The 23,112-nt window shown below is 39.3% G+C and overlaps 1 protein-coding gene across 1 annotated transcript in view; it reads left to right on the plus strand.

The window, feature by feature from the left end:
- Positions 1-23,112, plus strand: part of COL5A2 (collagen type V alpha 2 chain) — a 116,999-nt gene that overhangs the window by 42,449 nt on the left and 51,438 nt on the right. Inside the window, exons 2-8 of the mRNA XM_048058465.2 lie at positions 11,877-12,101; positions 13,712-13,725; positions 15,831-15,863; positions 16,565-16,597; positions 17,264-17,317; positions 20,844-20,954; positions 22,616-22,693. Coding sequence (XP_047914422.1) covers positions 11,877-12,101; positions 13,712-13,725; positions 15,831-15,863; positions 16,565-16,597; positions 17,264-17,317; positions 20,844-20,954; positions 22,616-22,693 — 548 coding nt within the window. The remainder of the gene's footprint in view (positions 1-11,876; positions 12,102-13,711; positions 13,726-15,830; positions 15,864-16,564; positions 16,598-17,263; positions 17,318-20,843; positions 20,955-22,615; positions 22,694-23,112) is intronic.

A 23,112-nucleotide genomic window follows, 5' to 3' on the forward strand; every position in this document is an offset into this window, starting at 1 on the left:
TTTTATGCTCATCGCCTTTTTTTTTTTTTTAAATATGTATGGACCAAGAATTGGGGCAATACCAGAGCCAAGTTAAAAATGAAATTGGAAAAAAAAAAAAAAAAAGGTAACCATTTTCAAACACAAGATGCAGTAACAGGGAGTCTCCAGATATGCAGAGAGACCTCTAATTCTGCTTTCACAGTGGATTTTACCTACAATGCCTACCTGTACATTTAAACAAGCATAAGTTAATGTTACCATATCCCCCTGTTACATAAAGGCAAAATAAGAAACTGTCTTCTTTCCTTAAATTTAAGGAAGCTGTACAACACTTTGAAAATGGGGTAGGGATATTCTTTCCCTGACCTAGCTTTATCCTTCTTCTAGTAGGAATTACATTAAATTAAATTGGTCTGCAAACATAAAACTCTACTTGAAGACATCCTGCGAGTTGCAAACACCGGTCTGTGTTAGAGAGGAAGCTGCTTGTAAATATCCATGGCTTTCCTAGCTGGAAGTTCAGGATGAACTGAGGTAACCTTGAGAGGTCTGATGACTCAGTAATAAGGTAGTATCAGGTCAGGTCAATGAAAATGCTTTTCCTCAACTTGACTTGGGTGTCTGTTTTTACAAGGCTTTCTTGGTATAGAGATCTCTGTAGCAAAGCCAATGTTTTCTTGACTGAAATATGTTATTTCAAGCATTCTGAAAATAAAAAGAAGGGTTTTCAAGTGGATGTATCTGGTAAAATTACCTTCTTTGGTATTTCAGTAATTCGATGCTTTCCAACAATCAAAAAAAAAAATGTAGAAAAATTCCTGTCTGATGCTAATTGTCCTGCTCTGACATTCAGTCCCAAGGATTTTGATTATTCATACCTATTCTTTATTGAAATGGACTGGATTCTGCTCACTTTTTGCTTATTGACACTTATTTTTAGACATTGAGAGAAGGAAATTGCTTATTACTCCTGTATCTGTAAGTAACAAATAAGTTTAATTTCTGCAGAAGTTAAATTTCTTCTTGGACATGAGATGTATGTGAATCACCATCTTTCTCTCTCACATATGTGACTGACTTTTGATTGCATTTGAAACTAAGCTGCTCCTTCATCCCTGATGCTGTGCAGAAAGCAGCTACAATGCCCTGAGGGCTGCCAAAGCCTATTCCATATAATCTTGAAACCAGAAGTTGCTGACCGAGCTGCCTGAAGTGTGGCAAAGGTAATGGCAGCAGAAAAGAAACAGGTTTTGTTGCTGGAATCTTTGAAAACTTTCTTGCTTACTATTTTTTTTTTTTATTTTCAGAGGCCCAAATTTTCAGCAAATGAATAGCTATGCTGGACAAACTACATATTATGAGTATAACTTTCCAGCAGTACCTTCCTACTCCACCCAAGCACTGGGTGGTTTTCTCTTCAGTCTGAAATGCTGAGCCTGTTGGAATGTAAGGATTTTTAATTATGGAACTGACTTTTCTTACTAATTACAAATCTTTATTTTTAGTTAAAAAAGAGGGTGATATTAGTCAGCAGAGGATGCATTTAGGGGATTGGGTGAATACACTTTGCAAACCACAATGTAAAAGAGCTTTGTGGAAAAGGCAATGTAATGATACGTTTCTATTGAACTTTGATGTGTATGGCTTCAAAGAATGAGGATGTTTGGGCAGCAGCAAGTGTGTTTCTCTTAGATGTAATAAGACAACATCCATACCCATTTCGTCTGACTTCAAAGGACATAAATCCTACAAAATAAGGAAGGCAAACCAGCTCTTTTACAGTGCAAAGTAGTTAATTTGTCAGTCAAACTTTGAGCATTATTGCATATATGAAACTAGAACAGCGGAACTTGCCCGAGCTTGGTAGGTGGGTACACAGACGAGATCAGCTTGCAGGTAGGGGCTAGCTGCTTCATGAATTTTCCTGTTGCTGTCAAGTTGGTTAAATCTGATTGCCTTCTACAGTGAGATAATTGGCTTGGTGAATAAAGGGAAGGCAGTGGATATTGTTTACCTTGAGTTTAGCAAGGCTTTTGATGCAGTCTCCCATAGCATCTGTATCCAAATTGAGATAGTATGGACCGAAGGGCTCCAAGGTGAATGAAAACAACAAGGTTAATGAAAAGCTGGCTGAGTTCAAAGAGTAATGGCTGGCAGCTCAAAGACCAGCTGGTGGCTAGTTAATAGTGGCATTCCTCCAGCAGTGGTCAGTGCTGGGGCCAAGATTAATTTTTTTTCAGCATGCACCCTTAAACACTTTGTTGGTGGCTAAATTGGGAAGAATGGCTGATACGCTGGATGGCAGGGGTGCTGGTTAAAGGGATCTAGACAGAAATGGGGTGACAGAAACCTCACTATGTTTAACAAAGGCAAATGCATCTGGAAGAGGATGAACTGGGGATTGACTTGCTGGGGAGCAGCTTTGAAGATGATGACCCAGGGTCTGTGTGGACAGCAAGTAGAACATGAGCTGGCAATGTGAGCTTGCAGCAGTGAAGGCAAACTGTACTGGGCTGTGTTAGTGAGAGCACAGTCAGCAGGCAGAGAGAAGGGATTTTTGCCCACTCTTCAGCTCTTTCAGATGTCCATTTTGGGCTGTTCAGGTCAAGATCAAGACCAGAGTGTGTAAATGGATGGGCCACAAAGAAATTAGGGAGCTGACGCACGTGCTGTAGGTCGAGTGATCTGGATCTGCTCATCTTGAGCAAAGAGGTTGTTCTGTGTTTGCCATCAGAATTGAGCGTGGGATTTATTCCGCTAAGGCTGACGCTGTGGTATATGGTGTTCACACAGACCAGCTCCACTGTTAGTGTCACAGCAGATGGCAGCTTACTTCCCAGTCTCACCACAGGTAGTTAAGCTAATTAGGCTGCATAGAGTAATTTTTCTTTAAAACACACATCACAGATCTGACATGATTTTTTTTTGAGTTAAATTGTAAGCTATATTCTTGTCATTAATCAGACACTTTAAAACATTGATGAAGAAGTGAGTAAAGTTATTTAGGCAGGAGATTTCTACAGGGCCTATGATGAAATATAACTTCAGGAAGGAAAGATTAGAGTTGGAAAAAAAAAGTTAAAATGGAATAATATTGATGATAATGTAATAGGTAGAGGAGTTACAAGAACATTTAATACGAAATTAAGGATCCTCTTTATGTCTGTTTCATTTATCAGAGAATGGTACAATGTATTCTTTAATATATACATGACATAAAATTATTCTATGATTCTTTATTAGGAGTAATCTGCAAAGTATATGCTTATAGAAGGGGTTACTTACAGTGCTCAGGTGTCAAAATGTATTTTCTCATCATCTGACACGAGATGAAAACACAAAGCAGTGAGAGGCATCTGTACAACTGCGCAGCAAGCAGCTCCCTTTGTGCTTTCAGAAATGGTTCTCCAGGAGCTGACGCAGCGCAATCTCACCCCATCACATGGGCAGTCGGTTTCTGGCCGGCTGGATGACCAGGAGGGCTGCTTGTGAAGCACTTGTAGATTTGTCGCAGGAATCCAAACGTCCTGTGAGTGTGGAAACTGCGCCTTGCTGATACAAGTTTCTTCACAGACAAAACGGATCATTTTTTTTACTGGTGCACAGCAGCCTAAGACTGGACTTCGGAAAGACCCAAATCAAGAGCTCACAGATTCCAGAATAGTGTGCCAAAGTAGACAGAATATTACATTTTCATTTTAAAGTGTTGCTATTTTAGACGTTAGGCACAGTTCCTTACATCCTGATAAGATCTGCAGCAGCAGGTTGGCCAGAAGTCCCTCTGTCGGAGCATGGGTGCTACAAAAACAAAGCCAAAGCATTCAGCCTAGCAGTTTTAACTGTTTTAATTTTAAAGGCAATGCCTATATTGTAGAACTTGTGAAAATTCAGCAGTGCCGAGCCCTGGCATTACTCTGCTTCCATAGACTGGAACCATTTCTGCACGTGCCCTTTGTAAGTGCCCCCATCAAAAGAATCTGCTGTTCCTGCGGGCCCAGCAATGAAAGTGATTCCACTTAAAATTGTCATACCAGAGTCAAGACTATGTTCAAATGCTTTGCTTAGAAAATCAAAGACCTCTGTTGCGTCAAGCCTCTTTTGAAATAGTAAAACTTAGTAATTTGCCAGGGTAAGCATGCTTTTAGGCTTTGCCTGCCCCGAGTTGGGAAGTAAATTGTGGGACAGGTGGATATGGCTGAACTGGCTGCACCACGATGACCTCGAAGGACAAAGTCCAAGCACTGTGCTTGTGGCGGCATGGGCTCCAGTAGAAACCAGACACCCCACTACGGACTTGAGCTTTTGACCGATTTCCTCCGACTGCCGAAATCTGCTACAGTGTTTTCTCAGGCATGCCCCGAATGCCTCCACATAACGATCTGTGTGCAGCCTCAGACATTTGGAAGTAATTCCATTTCTCACTGTATACTCGAGGCTTGATTGTTGTCATCAGGGACTATTTGTATGAGCACTGCTGCAGACCAGGCTCTTCAAACTCCCTCTTCAACCTTTTCTCCTACCAAGGAATTTGACCAGCCATTCTACTTCTGAACCAAAGTAACAATGGAGAAAAATAAAGACATTTTTACACCTGTCCTTATTTACGGGATGACTCTAGTGAGTTAGTGAAACCAAATGCTTTTCTGCTATGCACAGACCCAAGGCTGTAAGGTTACCCACAGAAAAAGACCAATGTGACCAATCTTTACAGTGCACTGCCCTGTCCATAGGATAAGACAGGGTCTTTAGAAAGGCTGCCTTGTTCATTAATTAGCTCAGGAATGATGAAGTCAATATGCAGATACAACACCATCAGATACTCTTAATGAATTGAGCAGTATAAGAAACAGTGGATAACACTGTAGGACCAGCAAGAGTAATCCTTTTTACCAGAAGGGCTCCCAGTATATTCTGCCTTCGTATCCAGCGTGTGTTGGACCTTGTAATTAAAATATTGTTCTCGATTGTTGTGTTTTGGAAATTAACTTTTTCCATTAAAAAAAAGCGCAAAACTATTGTTCTCACTGGTTGAGCCATAACTACATGAACCTATGACTGAGGGGAAACCTGGACCAACAAACCAAACTTTGGGGTAGTATTGCTCCCATACAGTTAAGGAAATGTGGGGAATCAGTTATATTCTTAGAATATCAAGTTAAAATTCATTCAGAGTAGTCTAACAATATCCTAAGCGTGGTTCTTGCTTTTCAGCTTTCCCAATTCATCCAAATTTTGAATCACAGTGCTGAGATGGAAAACAGAATTATTTATTTTGGCAAAATTTTCTGGAAGAGATAAAACCAATAGCCAGATCACACTCAAAGAGGCCTTTACCTGGGAAGTTCTCTCTTCTCCCGAGTCAACATATATTGGTTTATCATTGATTTTTCCTTCTGGACTGCTCTTCAGAGCTTGGAGGTTGGGTTTTCTTGGTTGACAAACCTTGGTGGGTGAACTCCCTCCCCGTAGTGCTAGCCAGAACAGCTGGCCAGCTGCAAAGTGCATGTATTCAGTAAGGCTCCGGTTAACTGCTGTAGCAATTTCAGCAGTTAATTAAGTCCCTGCTTGGGAGCTGACTTACATCTTGATACTTGGCAGTATTTATTTGTACTTAATGTTATGGTAGTGGACTTTGCAAGAAAAACAGTTGAGTCTCTGTAATTTTCCATTCCTAAAATACACGTTTTAAAATTACCTGCGTTATTTAGGAATATACCCTGGGTCTTTTATTATTCCCAAACAAGGCACAAGGGCTTCAGCTCTTTCTCTAGATGACTGACTAAACAATCACATTGAAATCTCATGATGAACTAAGACCACTGGACTTCTTTAATCTGTAGAATGCTTCTAAAAATATTTATTTCATGTGAACTTTGCAAGTTATCCTGTAAGGTGTTTAAGCAGGAACTTATAGAATGAATTAAACAAACAAATAAAAAAAACCCACAAAGCTCCTCTTTTCCTAAGAAACATTTCCGATGAAGCCTGTTTTCCTACATGTTTGTGTTTTAAATACTATCCCAAAAGTGTCATGAAAGGGATTTATCCCCTTGTTTTACAAGGGAACCTCAGGGGGCTCTAACTTGGGGCTGTCTTCTCTTCCAACCTGTGCATTCACAAAAGTTGCAGGAGCACAGTACCTTAGTGACCTGCTCTCTCACAAGGTCTCTCAAATGTGGCTGAAATCAGTCCCTGGAACCAGATGTGCCTGGGGACACAGATGTCACAGTGCACCTCGTAGGACCTTGACGTCCTATAATGAATAAATCCTCTGTGCTATACTCACGATGGGTCTGTATGTGTCATTCCTAATTTACTGGCTTGACTGTGGAGGGGAATTTAACTGACTTTCAAGACATGGAGAGGACATTCATCTTCTGTAACTCTTAGAGAATTAACGATGTGTTAAAGACCTTGTTACTGGTGAGCTTTTCTAAGAGAATGCTGCACCACCTCCCTGGGCAGCCCGTTCCAATGCTTAATAACCCTTTCGGTAAAGAAGTACTTCCTAACATCCAACCTAAAACTCCCCTGTCGCAACTTTAGCCCATTCCCCCTCGTCCTGTCACTAGGCACGTGGGAGAATAGACCAACCCCCACCTCTCTACAGCCTCCTTTCAGGTAACTGTAGAGAGCGATGAGGTCGCCCCTGAGCCTCCTCTTCTCCAGGCTGAACAAGCCCAGCTCCCTCAGCCGCTCCTCGTAAGACTTGTTCTCCAGACCCCTCACCAGCTTGGTCGCCCTTCTCTGGACTCGCTCGAGCACGTCCATGTCCTTTCTGTAGCGAGGGGCCCAAAACTGAACACAGTACTCGAGGTGCGGCCTCACCAGAGCCGAGTACAGGGGCACAATCACTTCCCTCGACCTGCTGGCCACACTGCTTCTTATACAGGCCAGGATGCCGTTGGCCTTCTTGGCCACCTGAGCACACTGCTGGCTCATATTCATTATTTGCATTTAAGTGCATCCTTGTGCTGTTGCTATTACTTCTAGTTCATTGAGATGCATGATGTATCTTGAATGGAAACATCTGAACACAAATTTGATTTGATAATGCCAGTCAAATATTTCACATTAAGTGAATACTGAATCGATTTATTATTATTATTGCTAAGGGATTCCAGGTTCCTCCTCATATATGTTTTTCCTCTGTAAGCTGTCTGTGCTAGTCACTATTAAGAAGAATCCTTTCTATGGAACAAATGCAAAATAGATTTTATATTTCTCAGCACTCCTGAGAAGTATCTGATTTTCAAAATAATTGTTACTTACATTAGAATTTGTGTGATACAATGGTTTGGCTAGTGCTCAAAACTACTCAGAATACTGAGAAAAAAAGTTATCAAAAGACAAAATGTCAGGCAGTGTGATTCCTATAGGAGTAAATAAGAGTTTTTTTCCATTGAGTTAATGAGAAATGAATCAAGCTCTATGCTAATGTTGTAGCAGGCTGGCAATCAAGCATTGTTAACACCAAGTTACTCTTGTCCATCTCTTGGCACTCCGTCCACATGCACAACAGTACATCTGCAGAATGGCTGTTAGCACGTACTGTCTTTCACCTTGATTTTCTTCTGCACCTCTGCTTTATGAGTAAGCAGGATTAGATAGTTGTAATGCACAACTTGAAACTCAGCTTTTCATATTCTAGAGTTTTCTTGCAGTTTTTTTTTTTTAACTTAAACACTAAGTATTTTACTGCAATCTTATATTTCCATATACTTTTCACAGTCTAGAATCAGGCTGACAAAGATGAGAAGCTACCTGCAGAAGTTGTTTTGTCTCCAGTCTTTTTCATTCAGTAATATTTCCTTTTCTGTTCTAGACTTTTTATGTTAAGCAATGTAAAAAAGTACTGGACTTAGTGTAGAATATGCATCAAGAAGTCCCTCTTGGCAGAAAGAAAGTGTAACACTGGCAGCCGGAGCTTTAAGGACCAGTCATCATCTCTTCTGGCTCTGTTAGGCTGTGTTCTCTGCCTCTGTAGGTCTATCAGCATTTACACTCCTTTAATTATGTCACTGCTTGAGCGAGTAAAAGTGAAATGAAATGGAGCTGCTTTGCTGTTGAATCCTTCCCTTTCCCCTACCATTTCAACAAACCAAGACCCATTTTCTCCCACTTTACTCTCTGATTTCCATTTCTTTCCCCTGTGTCAGCCCTTGGAAGAGCAGCCTGGTGTCCAGGCTCTGCTCACCAGTCAACGTGTGCCATAAAAGTGAGCAAGTGGTGGATCTCCAGGTGCACTTGCACCATGGTACACGGCTGGTAGTGCAAGATTTAAGTGGTTTTGTATGCTCTCTCTTAAAACGTTCGTCCTGTCCTTGGCTCCTTGAGGAGGGGAATTAACATGGATATTTGCTTGCAAAGAAACCAAGCTCAGCAAAAATGCCCAAAGCAGGGTGTGGCTTGCACGCCCTTGCTGGATGCCTTTGGGCTTTGCTCGTGTGACTGATGGGCTTTGACAGCCATCTAGTGGCTGGGAGTTTTTTTTTTTTTTTCTTCAGTAATGTGTACAACTTCAGTGTTGTCGGAGCTGGGCCTGGGTATGTCAGTGCATGATGTGATTTCTACTTACAAAGAGTTGATGCTTGGTCTCTGAATATGATGATTTGATATATCAGCTGGGGATGACTTTTGACTTCTGGTTGAACAGTTCTTTCATGCTAAAATGATATTCCAACAGATCAATGTATGACAGAAAAAAAAATCACATTGTAGTCATGGTGCCTTTCATTGAAAACCTCTTTCAGAAAGGTCCTTTTGTACAAGCACACGAATGTCTTTAAATTTTTCATAGGGTATTTTTCGTACCTTGCCTTTTGTGTTTGCAGGCTGCTTTGAGACTCATTTTCCCTGACTCACATGGATCAGTGACCCTGTGGATTCTGTAGTCAGGTCCAATAGCAATAATAGTTGTACTTCTGGTTGGTGAGAAAGGAGTTTGTTAATGGACTACCAAATCATTTTGCCACATTAACAATTTCTGGAGTCCTTCAGCATCTTGTGTTACAACTGCAGAGGTAGAAAGAACATGTGAAACAAATACTTTGTTACTCGGTCTCTATAATTAAAAAAACTTGTTCGTTTCCAAGCCAGGGAAGAAACAGAATAGTACAATTTCCTTTGCTGCTTTTCTTGGTCTGGGTATGGATGGATAACAGGCCTACAGTTTGGATCTGACAGTGAAAAGTCAAAAGGTGCTTGTGGGATGAGTTGGAGGTGCAGTATCTGCTCTCTGCAGGTTACTCTTAGTTTAGCACAGTCACAGCCCAAAGGAAAACTAGAGACAGCAAATGTGATAAAAAAGAGTTGAAATAAAAAATACATTTACTTTTCTTTTAAAGTTATCAGTGTATCTGCAATCTGAGAGGAAGTCAGACTTCTTAATATATTTCCAGAAGTGAGTATGTGCTTATTTTCCCCCTCTCTTTCCCTGCCCGTCTCTTCCCCAGCCACTGAGCAGGGCTCTGGCAGAAGCTGGTCACCACCTGGCGCAGCTCCGATTTGCCAAAGCAGTTGCTGTGTGGTTTATTTGAAGTCATGACAGAACGCTGACTTTGGGCTCGGTAACTCAGAAATTTCATTTATGCAAACTGCTGCTCTGGAACAGCACAGCGAGTTCTACTGGTGATACGTTAAGGAAGACACAGACCATATGCCAGACATCTGGGGGAAAAAGGCTAAATATGTCAGACAGCGCGTTATGTCATGCACACAAGGGAGAAGTGAGAAGAGTGCTTTTCAAAATGCCTTCTGCAGTTTGGAAAGTGATTCTCACAGTATCCTAAATGGGCTGTGCACCACACTCGGTTGATGTCTTTACTTCACACTGAAAACATTTCCTCCCGAGCTTCTGTGGCACCCCTTTGAGTTGTTTTGTCAGTGTATGTGATGAACCAGTTGAAGAGAGGAGATGACCTGGTATAAATTTGGATTTCAGTTTCTGTTGGAAAGCTGCAGAAGCTGATGATGGCAGGCAACAGTTAATGACACATCTGCTCCGTTTCTCTGAGCTTTGACATTGATGGAGTAACAGGACTTGAGTTAAGGCATGAAGCTAAAATCCTAAATCTGTTCCTGTTTATTGCTTTGTGATTTTCTGTTTACATCTGGTTCAAGTTAGGGCAGAAATGCATAGAACAGTGAAGCTGACCTTGTGCTTAGTGCTGTTAATTGTTATGCTAATAACAGGTTTTCTTAAAAAATGCTGATAGTGATCTTTGACTACTGGGATGCACCCAGAATATATATGTAGAGCTACCTCTGTTCCCAGTCTTTCTTTGGTTCAAAATTAGAGCTGTTTGGGAATCTCCAGACCAAGATTTTAACCAGACTGTTCCAGTTCCAAAGACTGTTTTGATAGAAGGGTTTCTGTGGTCAGCTGGAGTTGCCACCCAGAATAAGATTAATCCTTGCCACGGTATCCCAAGGTCAGGAGAGTTGTTTGGAGCACAGGAAGCTGCGTGTGAGAGCTCTGCTGCCTATGGCTCTGAGGAGGGAATCTTGGCACTGGGGTTTTTGGGTTGCAGGTTTGGGACCCATTGCCTGGGGACTGTCTGGGGATGGTTCATTCCTTCTGCTGGAGCTTGGGTTGGGTGGAGCTTTAGAGGATGAAATATTCATTAGGCCAAAGTGAAAAAGTCTCTTTTTTGTTGATAGGGCATTTAAAAAATGTTGGACAACCAAAGAATTTTTTTTCTTAAAGTGTATTTTATTTTAAAATTGTATTTTATTTTTAGGAGGAGATTATTGTTTCATTATTTAAAAAAAACAACTCCCCCTCCTCCCCGCCCCCAAACCAAAACCAACCCAAAACAAAAAACTACAGATATCTGGACTGTTTGCTTACATACCTAAAGGGACAGTTATGTTCCCCTCAAATAGGGAAATTTTTGAAAATTTTAAGTTTTCTCAGAACAAAAAAAAAAAAGAGAGAGAGAAGAGAATTCAACCTAGAGAAGTCGTTCTGTCTTGGTGACAGTAGATTGGAAAACTACATTGAACTACATTGAATAGATTTCTAAATGGAATTAATGGAATTCAAGAAAAAGAAATAAAGGGTAGATAGGGTAAAAAGGATGCATAACTTTAGTAAAATAGGACGAGCTCCATACAAACATGAGAAATACATACACAGATAGGACATTCGTTTAGTCAGTAGATGCTGCACCTATATAAATGGCCACGTAGGACGTTCTTTTATGTATAGTTCAGATATTTAAGAGGTATTTTGTGTATAGTTAACATATATCAATAGCAATGAATTATGCATGCACTGGTGTCCTGTTGTCCTATTTGGAAGATTTCACCCTCCATGCTGATATTACCTTATGCCAAGGTCCTAATAAATGATTTTTTTTTTTTCTTTTTCCACCAAACATTCTACCATGTCTGTTCCACACTATTGTAAGTCTGGCTGTGTAAAGTACTTGCAGCAGGGAGCAGGTAGCACTTTTTTATTCTTTACGAAAGTATCACAGGTTCCTTTTTCCCAGAAAATGCCCTAATGCCCTGTGGGCAAACATTGCAGAGAGCTGGCATGTGGCAGGAGTTTGTCAATGCAGAGTTAGTACCTCACTGAGCAGAAAGGCACCCAGACTCCTAAGGCAATATACATTTGAGACCATGTGGTGGGGTTGTGCCTCTCCACAACAACTCCATTTTACTTCCCCTTGACTGAGAAATAAGGTGGTAAAATAAGAAAGACATTTAAGATGACTGGTATTTAATATGGTGGTTATATATTAACTTCAGCTATGCTGGTGGACTGTTTTCTTCATGTATGTGGTGCTGCTTTTCATCTCCAGACCTGCTCTTTCCTCATCCTCATCCTAATACTCCTTTGATTTCACAGTTGGAAAATGCTTTACATATCCTCACTCTTTTTCCAGGAGAAGACGGTGAAGAAATCGCCTGCACTCAGAATGGCCAGATGTACCTGAACAGGGATATTTGGAAGCCCTCGCCTTGCCAAATTTGTGTCTGTGACAACGGAGCTATTCTTTGCGATGAAATCCAGTGTCAAGATGTGCTGGAGTGTGAGAACCCACAGGTGCCCCCAGGGGAGTGCTGTCCTGTGTGTCCCCATACGACACGAGATTTTGACAACGGCATTGGTAAGATTGCTTTCCAGTTCAGTTTTTTTTTGAAAGGAGAACCAGTCAGGCTGGCCTTGAGAATGAAATTTGCTCTGCTGTGGTTCAAAATGGGATAGGGAGACCCTGATGAAATCTAGATCTGTTCCCAATTTCAAGTCGGAATATGCAGGAAGATTGGTGGTGAGGTTAAAGTTCCCTAAAATCAGCCCAAAGAAGTAGGAACTCACGATACTGAAATTTCTAATAGTATTTCCATTGTGAAAGTTTAAATCTGAAGAGAGTAAATACTTGGCAGCTGTTTTCTGTCTTGTTTTGCACCTGAGCTGGCTCTGGAAACAGTTCTCTTCTGACTGTGAGTCTTGATTAAGCCCAAAGGCTTTATAGCTAAGAGGTTGAGCTGAATTCCATCTTGATATTTCAAGGAGGTTGCTTTCTGGGTTCTTTTTGTGGTTCATCTGGAACTGAAAGATGAATATGCTAAGACATATAATAAAATAGAGCGTGGTTTGATAGCAAGCTCAATTCCAGGCCTCTCCAATAGCTGAATAAATGCAAATATTATACGTAAGTGGTGAAATGTAAGCACTATAAAGCGTTTCCCCAAGGTGAAACATGGACGCACAATTCTCTCATGAGACATCAGAAAAAAATTAGTATATTCTTAACTTCCTTCTTGCATACTTTCTGTGATATACCTTCAAGATAATGTCTTTTCCAGTCCATTTTTAATTCTGGGAGAGACTTGGATGAAGTAAATCCCTCTGAATATTTTCCTAAGACAAAATCTCTTAAATTGCAATTAATATTCATTAATACAGTGTGTTGCATTATTTGAACTATTCTGTATATGATAATTAAAGCATTTATTTATTTTTTTCAGGAGGTATAATTACTGTTGATTAAATTAGTGTAGAACGAAGTAGTAATGAAGAGTGTGTGGTAGGGACTTGTGTAATTGAGCAATGGAGCAAGATGTGGCAAGCATTAATAAACAGATGGTGCCTCCTGCTGTGTTTTGGGAGGCATTAGGCCAAGGCCAACAGATACACCCATAAGATATAAGAGCAGTATGGAAACATTCCAGAATTCCTTACTGTTATTCAGGGTATTAATAAAATATTCCTCTGAAGGATGTTTGTGGATATGAGTGTGGCTACATGGCTCTGAATTCAGGCGTGTGTGATATTGCAAAACTTTAACAAAAACAAGTCACAGACCCTCCAGTCAGCTCTGTCTTTTGAAAAATACTGTGTTGTATGTTGTGGATCCATCAGCATTGCTTGTATGCAAATCTGTAATAAAACTTTGTTTGACTTGACTGCCAGCCATTCAGCCAGTGCTAAAAGCTTCTGAGAGTTCCCCATTGGGCGTTCTGCATTCCTGAAGTGCTGCTTCTTATCTTTGCAATGCTGAAAAAGGCTGAGGGTCAGGGACATCACTGAAACCTTTCTGGTTCCTCACACATGAACGAGGGAGTATGTGTATCTCTGGGACCCTCTCCAGGCCTCTGTGCATCCAGGATCTGGGATGGTTCTAGTTGTAACACCTTCACTCAACTGTTACCATGTCTGTCTCTTGGAGTAAAAACATTAATTGTTTCTCTTTTCTTCTTTTATCCCTTTTAATAGGTAGAGGAAGAAAGGTAAGACTTCCTTTATTTATTTACTTATTTTTAAACATATTACAACTGTTAAAAAGTCTCTTGCATCTCCTTGGAGCGCTTTACAGTAAATAAATATAAGCTCTTGTAAAAGGAATTAATTCTTTTTCTCTTATTCTTCCTCAAGATGGGAAGAAGCAAATCTTCATGGAAAAAATCCTGGGATGCAGACAAAAAATCCTAGCGTTAATATAGAGAATCCCCTGACTGAAAATCCCTGCTGTCTACATCACAGGAATTCCAGTTTAAGTAGTTTGGTTGTTTCATATCTAGCAGTGCCACAGAATGATGGAAGGGACCACCATTTTATTAGAAGTCAAAGTCCTAAAACTTTCAGCTTGGTTTTGCTGAAACTTAGCTGCCCGGTGTGCACTAGGTAGCACAACCACTCTTTAAACATTCCTGCTGTATTTGTTGACACTTTGTGCTGGAGGTATGTCTTATATTCAGGTGCAAGGCATTACTGCATCTTGTCTAGACGTCCTGGTGTTGGCTTTAAACTACACGTAATTCAGGTAACAATCACAAGATAGCTGTTGCACTACTGCATATAGGGCAGAGCAGCCCCTGAGATATCGTGCGTGGCTGGTACATCAGCTTTGCAGCCCATCTTGCTTATCGCTGCACCTAAGGCCAGATATAATTGCAGGAACCTATATGACACCTTCTACTGGTAGGCAAACATACCCCAGATCTGTTCTGCCTTACTTCTGGTATCCCAGGGCACTGATGTGATGAGCTCTATCATAAAGTTATACCTCCAAATTCAAGTTTTTCAAAATGTTTTACATCGCTCTTTGATCTAAATCACGTTTTTAATAATAACGTTGTTTTTCTTACATTTGCTGATATATTTAATTCTATATACTTGGCCATGAATAAATGGGGCTTTGTATAAATCACTAGAGGATTGCCCAAATATCATAAAAATACTCCTCAGCCATATTTAAAGGTATGAAACCATGGTTAAAAATGGTAATTTTTTGACACCCTTCGTGCTTTCACTGTGGTATTAGTTCAGGGTGCCCCAGGCAGCTTGCATCACATCACGACTACGTTTGAGGCACCGCTAAGTAAAACATTGGCAGCTGATACCTGAGGGCTCATGCAGGTCCCCTCCGACAGACAGCTCTGTAGGTGCTGGGTATGTCTGAGTGCAGGATGGGGACACGTGGTCCTGGCACTGCCAAAGGACTACAACGATGTGTTCCTGCACAGAGCCACGCTTCCACAGGCATCACAGCTTATGGTGTGCAATTAAATGCGGAGAAGATCTATTCTTATAGGAGAAATTAAAATGCATTCTGATAAATGAGTTTCTAAGATGGTAAGCAGCCTCAAGAAGTAATTGAAATTAATTTTAGGTTATCAAGTATATACTGTCATTAAAACTGAGTATCTATCTCTGGAGAGGTAGTTTGTGGAAATAAATGGACTGTGACCAGCTCACTACTTGCTAAATGAGGCAGGAAATTTTGTATGTTTACAAAGCCCTCATTTTCTCTTAATAAAATGGTTACCACCAGTAGGTCTAAATCCAGTTATTTTATTTAATGTGTAATCATTGTGAACACATTCAGCACACAGAAAAGTCAATTGCTAAATGCAATCCCCTTCATTCTGAGGCCATGCAACTTTGCTTTGTATTCTGTCCCTATGTTGCAGGTGGACATGCAGGTTTTGTATGTCCATGTTATGAATTCTAATTTAATGTCTTGAAGAAATGGCATCTGAATGCTGCTGTGGGCTTTGCATTTCAACTGAATCAAATCATCCCATAACAGAGCGGCAGCATGTTTTCTACTACTTAAAAAATATCATGGTCATTTCTAACTTTGTGTCTTTTTTTCATCCAGCGTGTTGAGCAGTTAGAGAAACTCAGTTAATTTATAGCCTTCATTTAATCAGTGTCTGTACTCATTAAAATAGTGTGGATTAACTATTGCAGGGACTTTAAATTAGTCACAGTTGTATCCTTAGAAAAGTCTCTGCATTTGTCACAGTCACAGGAATTATATTGGTGAAACTATTACTGTTAATTTCACTTGTTTTCTACCATCTGATGTTTTTGCATCCTTTTCCTACAGGGGCAAAAAGGAGAACCTGGAATAGTGCCACCTGTGAGTCCATTTTTTCTTCATCTATCTACACCCCCTAGAAGTTGACATTTCAGTGCTTAAGACAGAATTGCAGCAATTAAAGAAATGCAATACAAATGTACAGGCTGGTAGTGAAAGGTGCGGAATGAATTACCCTGTGTCACATATGTGACATTGGAAATGCCTGTCATTTGCATTTTGGGAAAAGAATCTTAGAGTTAAAAGTGTCATAATCTTTATAGTTAAATTCTGTGGAGGTATGGTGGTATATTAGTGTTTGGAAAGAGTAGAAACATTAGGGAAAATGATATAAATTCTCCCTTTCTATCTTTATTGTTGTACATTTCTGGAATTATAGAATCATTTACGTTGGAAAAGACCCATAAGATTGTCAACTTCAACCATCGTCTAACACTCAAAAACATGTTAAAGTCCACTGCTAAACCAGGTCCCTAAGTGCCACATCCACATATGTTTTAAGCACCTCCAGGGATGGAAACTCCACCACCTCCCTGAGCAGCCTGTTACAATGCCTAACCATTCCTTCTTTAAAGTGTGGAGACAAAAGACTAGGTAAATAATTGAGACTAAATCATTGTCATTCACTTATTTATCTCACTTTTTTTTTTTTTTTTTAATTTTCCCTTTGTATAGAATAACAATGATATTTCTTTATAGGCATAACGTTGTGTGGTAACTTTAATTTCTATTGCCTTCTTTAGGTTTCCGGAATACGAGGCCGCCCAGGACCTGCAGTGAGTATTTTCTGAACTTCTGTTTCTCTGATGATAGCATTTTCCACTTTCTGCCACTTCTGTTTTGTATTGTGAGAATGATGTGAAGGAAGAATCTTCCATGCGTGTGATGGGGGGCATTGTCTGCCAAACTGCTGAACTTGAGGAGGTATCAAAATTATGGGATTTTGTACTAGTGTCAGGTCAGCCAATGCCCGAAGCAAATGGATGTGTGCTTGTAGAACATGCATGTCTGAGGACCTTTGAGCAAGGTTGTTGCTGGGGAATGCTTTTCTAACAGGAGTAGAAGGAGATGCAGTATGCTCTCCAGCTGCAACTAAGCAGAGAGCAGTTCTGGACTAGCAGGAAGGGCGTCTCAGACCTGTGCAACTCACTATTGATAGACTTCAGCATTCAGAAAACCTGTGCTAAATTAAGATATGGAGCATGTGAGATATGAAACCATTTTGTAGATCTCTACATCCTGGTTCTGTTCCATTCAGGCAATGTGCATTTGAGAAGAGATAACTGAATATTCAGTGGTCATAGCTGTTTCCTTTATGATCATGTGGGGGAAAAAAAAATCAAAAATTAATTTTCAAATAAGCATGGTGTTTCATATCTTCAGAGCTTTATAAGTCGTTAGCTACTTTAAGAGGTGTTCAATATTTCTAAACTTTCTTTTAGGGACCTCCAGGTTCACAAGGACCACGAGGAGAACGAGGACCTAAGGGAAGACCTGTAAGTTATTAAATATTTTTAAAAATTAAGTTCTGGACTAACCTTAAGAGGTTAGATTGCTTTGAACTTTCTCCATGTCTTTGAGAGTTACCAGAGCTTTCCTCATATCTTCCAAGAATTAACTAACAAACAGAAAAAATATTTATATCTCACCATCTCTGGGTGTTCTGAGATAACTGATAGAAACTTAGCAGTATTTCCACTAAAAGCCATAGTTTTTCAACAGTTACTTGAAGCAGTGTCTGAGAGTACAGTTTTCTCCAGGATTTAAAAGACCAAAGAAAAAAAAATCTAGAACATCATCTTCCTCTGTTTTAAGAACTTGCTGGTTTTTTTGTTGCTGGTTTCTGTTGTGTATCAGCAGCTGTGTGGACTTTGTGGATCAGAGTATTTCAGAGAAGACAAAGCTCAGGAAGTTAGCAGGAGTTAATATGTGACTACATATGTTGGTATGCTGGTGAATAATATAATCAAGATTGCTCAGTGGAAATAAAGACTTCATAAGGGAATTTCAGCGTCTGCATGTGGAGAACCACAGAAAGGCCAAAAGGGGAGTGCTGAAAATACCAAAGACGACACGTTCCTGTTGAAAAAGCTAGGGCAAAATGCAGAAGCTGTTTTTAGCAGGTTTTAAAGAATAGTATCATTGTAATTTCTATGTGGATATTTTCCTATCCCTCAGGAGAGAGCAAGCCAATACTTAACGTATTTTGCTTGAATAACAGAGCTGTGTTTTAGGCATAGGTCTAAAATTGACTCTTTTTGCTGTTCCTCCAGTGAATGCCTGTTGTCCATAGATGGTAATGACAGTGCTTCTAAAGACATGGAATAATTGTGTAGCCTCTTTGAGTTGGATGCCAAGCCACTGCTCCTCTCTGGATCACCTTAAGACCTTTGTCTGATGAATTGCTATCAAGATACATAAAAGAATTCTTGGAGTAATTGTGAAACCTTGTCATTTGCAGAGGAATCTTGACTGTGTTTGCAGAGATATCTGAAGTGTCTTCCCAGAGTGCAAGTTTATCAATGAGACACTAAATTTCTGGTCCTGTGCCATGAGTTCCTTGTGTGTCTTTACAGAGTGGTGGCTAGAAACACTTAAAATATCAAAAGGCTGTGAAAAGTTTTGAGTTGCTTTGACATTCATTATTAACAGTGCTTTGAAGGGATATCAAGGCATTAGGAACCAGTCAGCTTCTTTGAAAACATAATGTCAAAGGTTTTGGTGAGACTGTGTGTGTCAGGGTATAGATCAGAGAGCAAAGAGTAGTACTTTAGATAGGGAGTGGCTGCTAGTGCAGGATTTGTGAATTTGGGACTATTAGCATGTAATTTATTTCAAATTCTTTGGTAGCATAACAGTGAGAGAGAAACAGCAAGGCTAGAGTGTGCTTGGATTTACAAAATACATCTGGGGAGGGGGAGTTTTAGACTGTGATACAATTACATGCAATTACAACTAATCCTTTGAAGACAGAAAATAATCTTGAGCATGCTCAGAACCATCAGTGCATTTTTTTTTCAGTATGCTTTTATACTAGATTGTAATTGAAGTAGCAGTAAAATAGATAGTAGTTTCAAAGTGCTCTACTGTGAATTGCATTTCCTTTTATTCCATTACAGGCAAAATCTGTACTAATGTTTCCTGACCAGCAGCAGCAACGGGCCAGAATTATTAAACTGTCATTATCCTGAATACATGTTTAAAGGATGCCACCTTGTGGCTTGTGCTAGGTTTTTAATATATTTGTTAAACCTCACTACCATGAGCTGGTGGAAGACGATGAAAGGTTTTTAATACGCATATAAATTCATATATATTATTAATTATAATCAATATTTTATTAAAATACAATACAATTTGGTTATACACCATCAGTTAGTTACCAGCTATAAATACAAACAAGCTTTTCAGGGACTTTTGGGGTTTTGAGGTAGGGGTGGTGGCAGTGTTGCTCTTGAAGCAGGATTGGTAACTAAAAAAGTAGTTCCTTTCCTAAGACGGAACTAAAAAGAATATTCTTTTTTCTAAATCAGATCTTGTTAATGCATCTCAGTTTGGGTGTCGAAAATAACTAGTTATTTTATAGAAGTCTGATGAATTCTTTCAGGCAAATCTGTGTTTTTCTGTAATGCATAGCTGTGTTTTCCTTTTGTGCTGAGAATAAAGGAAAGAAGACAACTTAGGCTTTTCCTCCTTCAGACATTATACACTTTTAGGTTTGGCAGTGTATAGTTATATTTTTGATAGAAATACTAGATAATAAAGTTTTTTTGAAAGAACTTTCTGTTCCTATCCAACATGCAGCAATCTGTACATTAGTTTCAGAATAGCATCTGTTTACAACTCATGTTCTGCAAGTATATGTGGATGTGTATTTGATACGAAAAAAATGTCCTCTGATTACCAGGCATATAGAAATTCAGGTCATAAAGATATATTGAGAAATAAGAGGAGAAAATTAGCTTGTTTGCTGAGAGTTTCCAGGAATCCTATTGTCAGTACTATGTCAATGTAGCTCTTTCCCAAAGAATGCTTTTTCTTTAAAGTGCACGCTATACTAATTCAAACTATACTAGTTCAGACCCTAAGTTCCACTGAAATTTGTTGCAGACTGCATGGAAATACAGGCCTCATCTCATGGAAATACAAGCAATCTGTCTGATTGTGTTTGTAAAGATGAGTCATTGAGACAGGCTTCCAAAGTTTTCTGTGTAAGGATTGTTAACGTAGAAGAGCTCATTATACAGTATAATTTTTTTCCTCACTCTTTTCCAGCATTTTTCTTCCAAATGAAGAAGGCAAGTGTGACAATTAATTTGAAGTCCATACTTATGATTGAAGTATATATGTATTGGCCATACTGCCATTGATTTTGTTCCATTAATGTCTTATTAGCTGCTTCTGTATTTAATTTTGGTTCTGACACAACCGCATTGTCATCATAAGATGAATGCAGTTTAGGAAGCAAAAGTGAACGATAAAAATGGGAGCAATGGAATAGCCTCCCAACCTATTCTGCAAACACTAATTAGAGAAAACATCAACACCAAGGGAGTTACTCTGCATTTTTGGCAGTGGAAGTGTTGGAAATTCAGTAATAGTATGAGCTAAACCATTTGTGATGTCAAGAGGTTGCAGAAATCAGTCTTGCTGGAATTTTCTGAGTGTGTATTATGTATGTGCACAAATTTGAGCTATCTGTATTTTATAAATAAATTCTTGATGTTCTATATAATGCACAGCAGTTTATCAGGAATAGTATACCCGAATATGAAGTTATAGGAAGCCTAAGTTTCTAGAATAGCCTTTGAGAGAAATTGCTCCAATTTACTTGTGTGCTGGATTCATAACTCATTTTAGTCAGTGCTACGGATCTGAAAGTAAGAATAGATGTTGATGGATGTTTTTTTTGAAGATCTTTCTTTGCAAATTTGGATTTATCACAAATGAGACCATTTGCCATTTATAAGGCTTCTCCTGAATACCTGTGCGCACACTCTGCATTTATTATTTTCTTTCTAGGGTCCTCGTGGTCCTCAAGGGATTGATGGGGAACCTGGTATCCCTGGCCAGCCTGGTGACCCTGGTCCTCCCGGACACCCTACCCACCCAGGACCAGACGGACTAAGCAGGGTAAGTTTTTCAGTTGGTTTGATAGAAAGCAGAGTGAGTGTCTGGATAGGTTCACATGATATAGAGTAACTTCTCTATGCTTCAGCAAATACAGAAAACTATGTTCATCATTCCTGCGTCTCAATAATGAGGGGCAGCGGCTAGCAGCAATGCAAGTTTTGCTGAAAATTGGAACACGCTGAAAAGCTCTGAAAGGACACACCTTTCACAATGTATTTTAACAATTAGAAAAGCCAAGGTGCCCAAATCTAAGTAGGGTTCTATTAAATGCAAAGGTTCAGGGAAATTGATAAACTAAATCAGGAATACAGAAGAAGAAAAAAAAAAAAAGATATATTTCAGGAAATAATCAATAGGGTAATTAAAATGTGGTCAAGTCTATTTCTTGCTGAAATTAATCAGACCAACACTTAGATGATTAAGTCAGAAATTATCTATGGAAAGCCATGTTAACCAGCCCTAGATATGTAAAATGCATTCTGCAAGGCTTATTTATTTTTTTCCCCCCAAAATTCTGTGGAAGACTAATTATGATTGATAATGAAATACATATGTGAATTTCTGAAGTATATTCAGTTAAATGTTTGTTTCTATTTGGAAGGTAGCTGTTTTGATTTTTACCTCCATTGTTCCTGCAACATTACTGAAAACTTTCATTATACTGCTCCAATAAACTGGATTATTAGCTGGAATATTAGGTAGGCCAACAGCCTGCAAGTTTGAGCAACATGTCTTGATTTAAACAACTTTGCAAATAGTCCTAAATCTAGCAGGTTCAGCCCAATTTAATCTCTTCAGCACAGAGAACTGCAGAAGAACCAGGATGGGTGATAGATCACCATCCTTCATAAATTTCCACAGAAAAAACGGAAAACTAGGTCTGGCCAGAAATTTAAGGCATTTTTGTTTTATGTTTCTGTTTCTGAAGTTAGGCAATCTCCAGTCTTTAAGAAAGTGTGTTTGGAGATGAGTCTCAGAAGACCTGAATATCCATATGTGCTGTAGCTTGTTCTCAGACATTCTAAGCTCTGACCTGCCATGAGCGAGTATCTGTCTCTGAACCAAACAAAATAAAACTGTTGATTTCAACTACATCTGCAAGCACGAAAATGGAAGAATGTCTGAGAGTTCTCCTTGCTTTAACTCATTTGTCATGGATGAACAGCAGTGGCCTTCGACTTTGCTGGATAAGGGCAACAAAGTCAAAATACTAATATGCAGTCATAAAATTGGCTACATTTTCATTTAATTTCAGATGTTTCTGAACCTGAAGCACAGTAAGTGAAAACAAATCAATCTTAGAAGAAATGAAGTAAATTGCAGGTGATGCTAAGGTGTGATTCATATTTGAGGGCAGTGAAAGAAATCTAATTATTTTCATGGGAAGCTTTCCTCTTTTTAGGTCATCTTCCTATTTGTTTATTATTAAAGTGGGTGTACAGTCAGAATAGTAAGCAGACAGCATGATGCATTTGACTGGTTTTTTGATGCCTTAAACCACATCAAATGTATAGGAAAGAAGACTTTAATGACTGAAATAAGAATTTACTTGTGAGTGCTGCAAAGCCAATGTAAGAAATGAAAAGTTAGTTGCACAGAATTTTGCCTTGTGAATCTTCAATATGACCGACACCTAAAATCACCCATCATATTTTTTTCAGCCATTTGCAGCTCAGATGGCAGGACTGGATGAGAAATCTGGACTTGGTAGTCAGATGGGACTGATGCCCGGTGCAGTGGTAAGACCAGATTAGCCCTGTACTGTCGAAAAAGTCTGAAGTGAAGTGCAAATACAAAAACCAAAAGTAGAATTCTGTTCAACGTCCTATACATCTAGAACCTGAATATACAGAATTTTCTTGTGTGATTTTCCATAGTACCTGAAAACAATGGAAAAAGCTTATTCTGTTAAAGTGAAAGCTTTTTGTCCCATCCCCCTAGCCTTCTTGCTGTCTTCTTTCTCTCCTTCCGAAATATAGCAGCTATTACAAATAAGGTACAGAAAAACAAACAAACAAACAAACAAAAACCCTTCTGATTTTCTCATTTCTTGAGTCACTGCAGAGGAACTGAAGAGTGTCAGGTATAATGCAAAGCAGAACAAACAAATATGTAACTTTGAAGGCTCTTTTTCATGTTGTGACATCAAAGATAGTTA

The sequence above is a fragment of the Anser cygnoides genome, chromosome 6 (assembly GCF_040182565.1).
Source record: "Anser cygnoides isolate HZ-2024a breed goose chromosome 6, Taihu_goose_T2T_genome, whole genome shotgun sequence".
Lineage (NCBI taxonomy): Eukaryota > Metazoa > Chordata > Aves > Anseriformes > Anatidae > Anser > Anser cygnoides.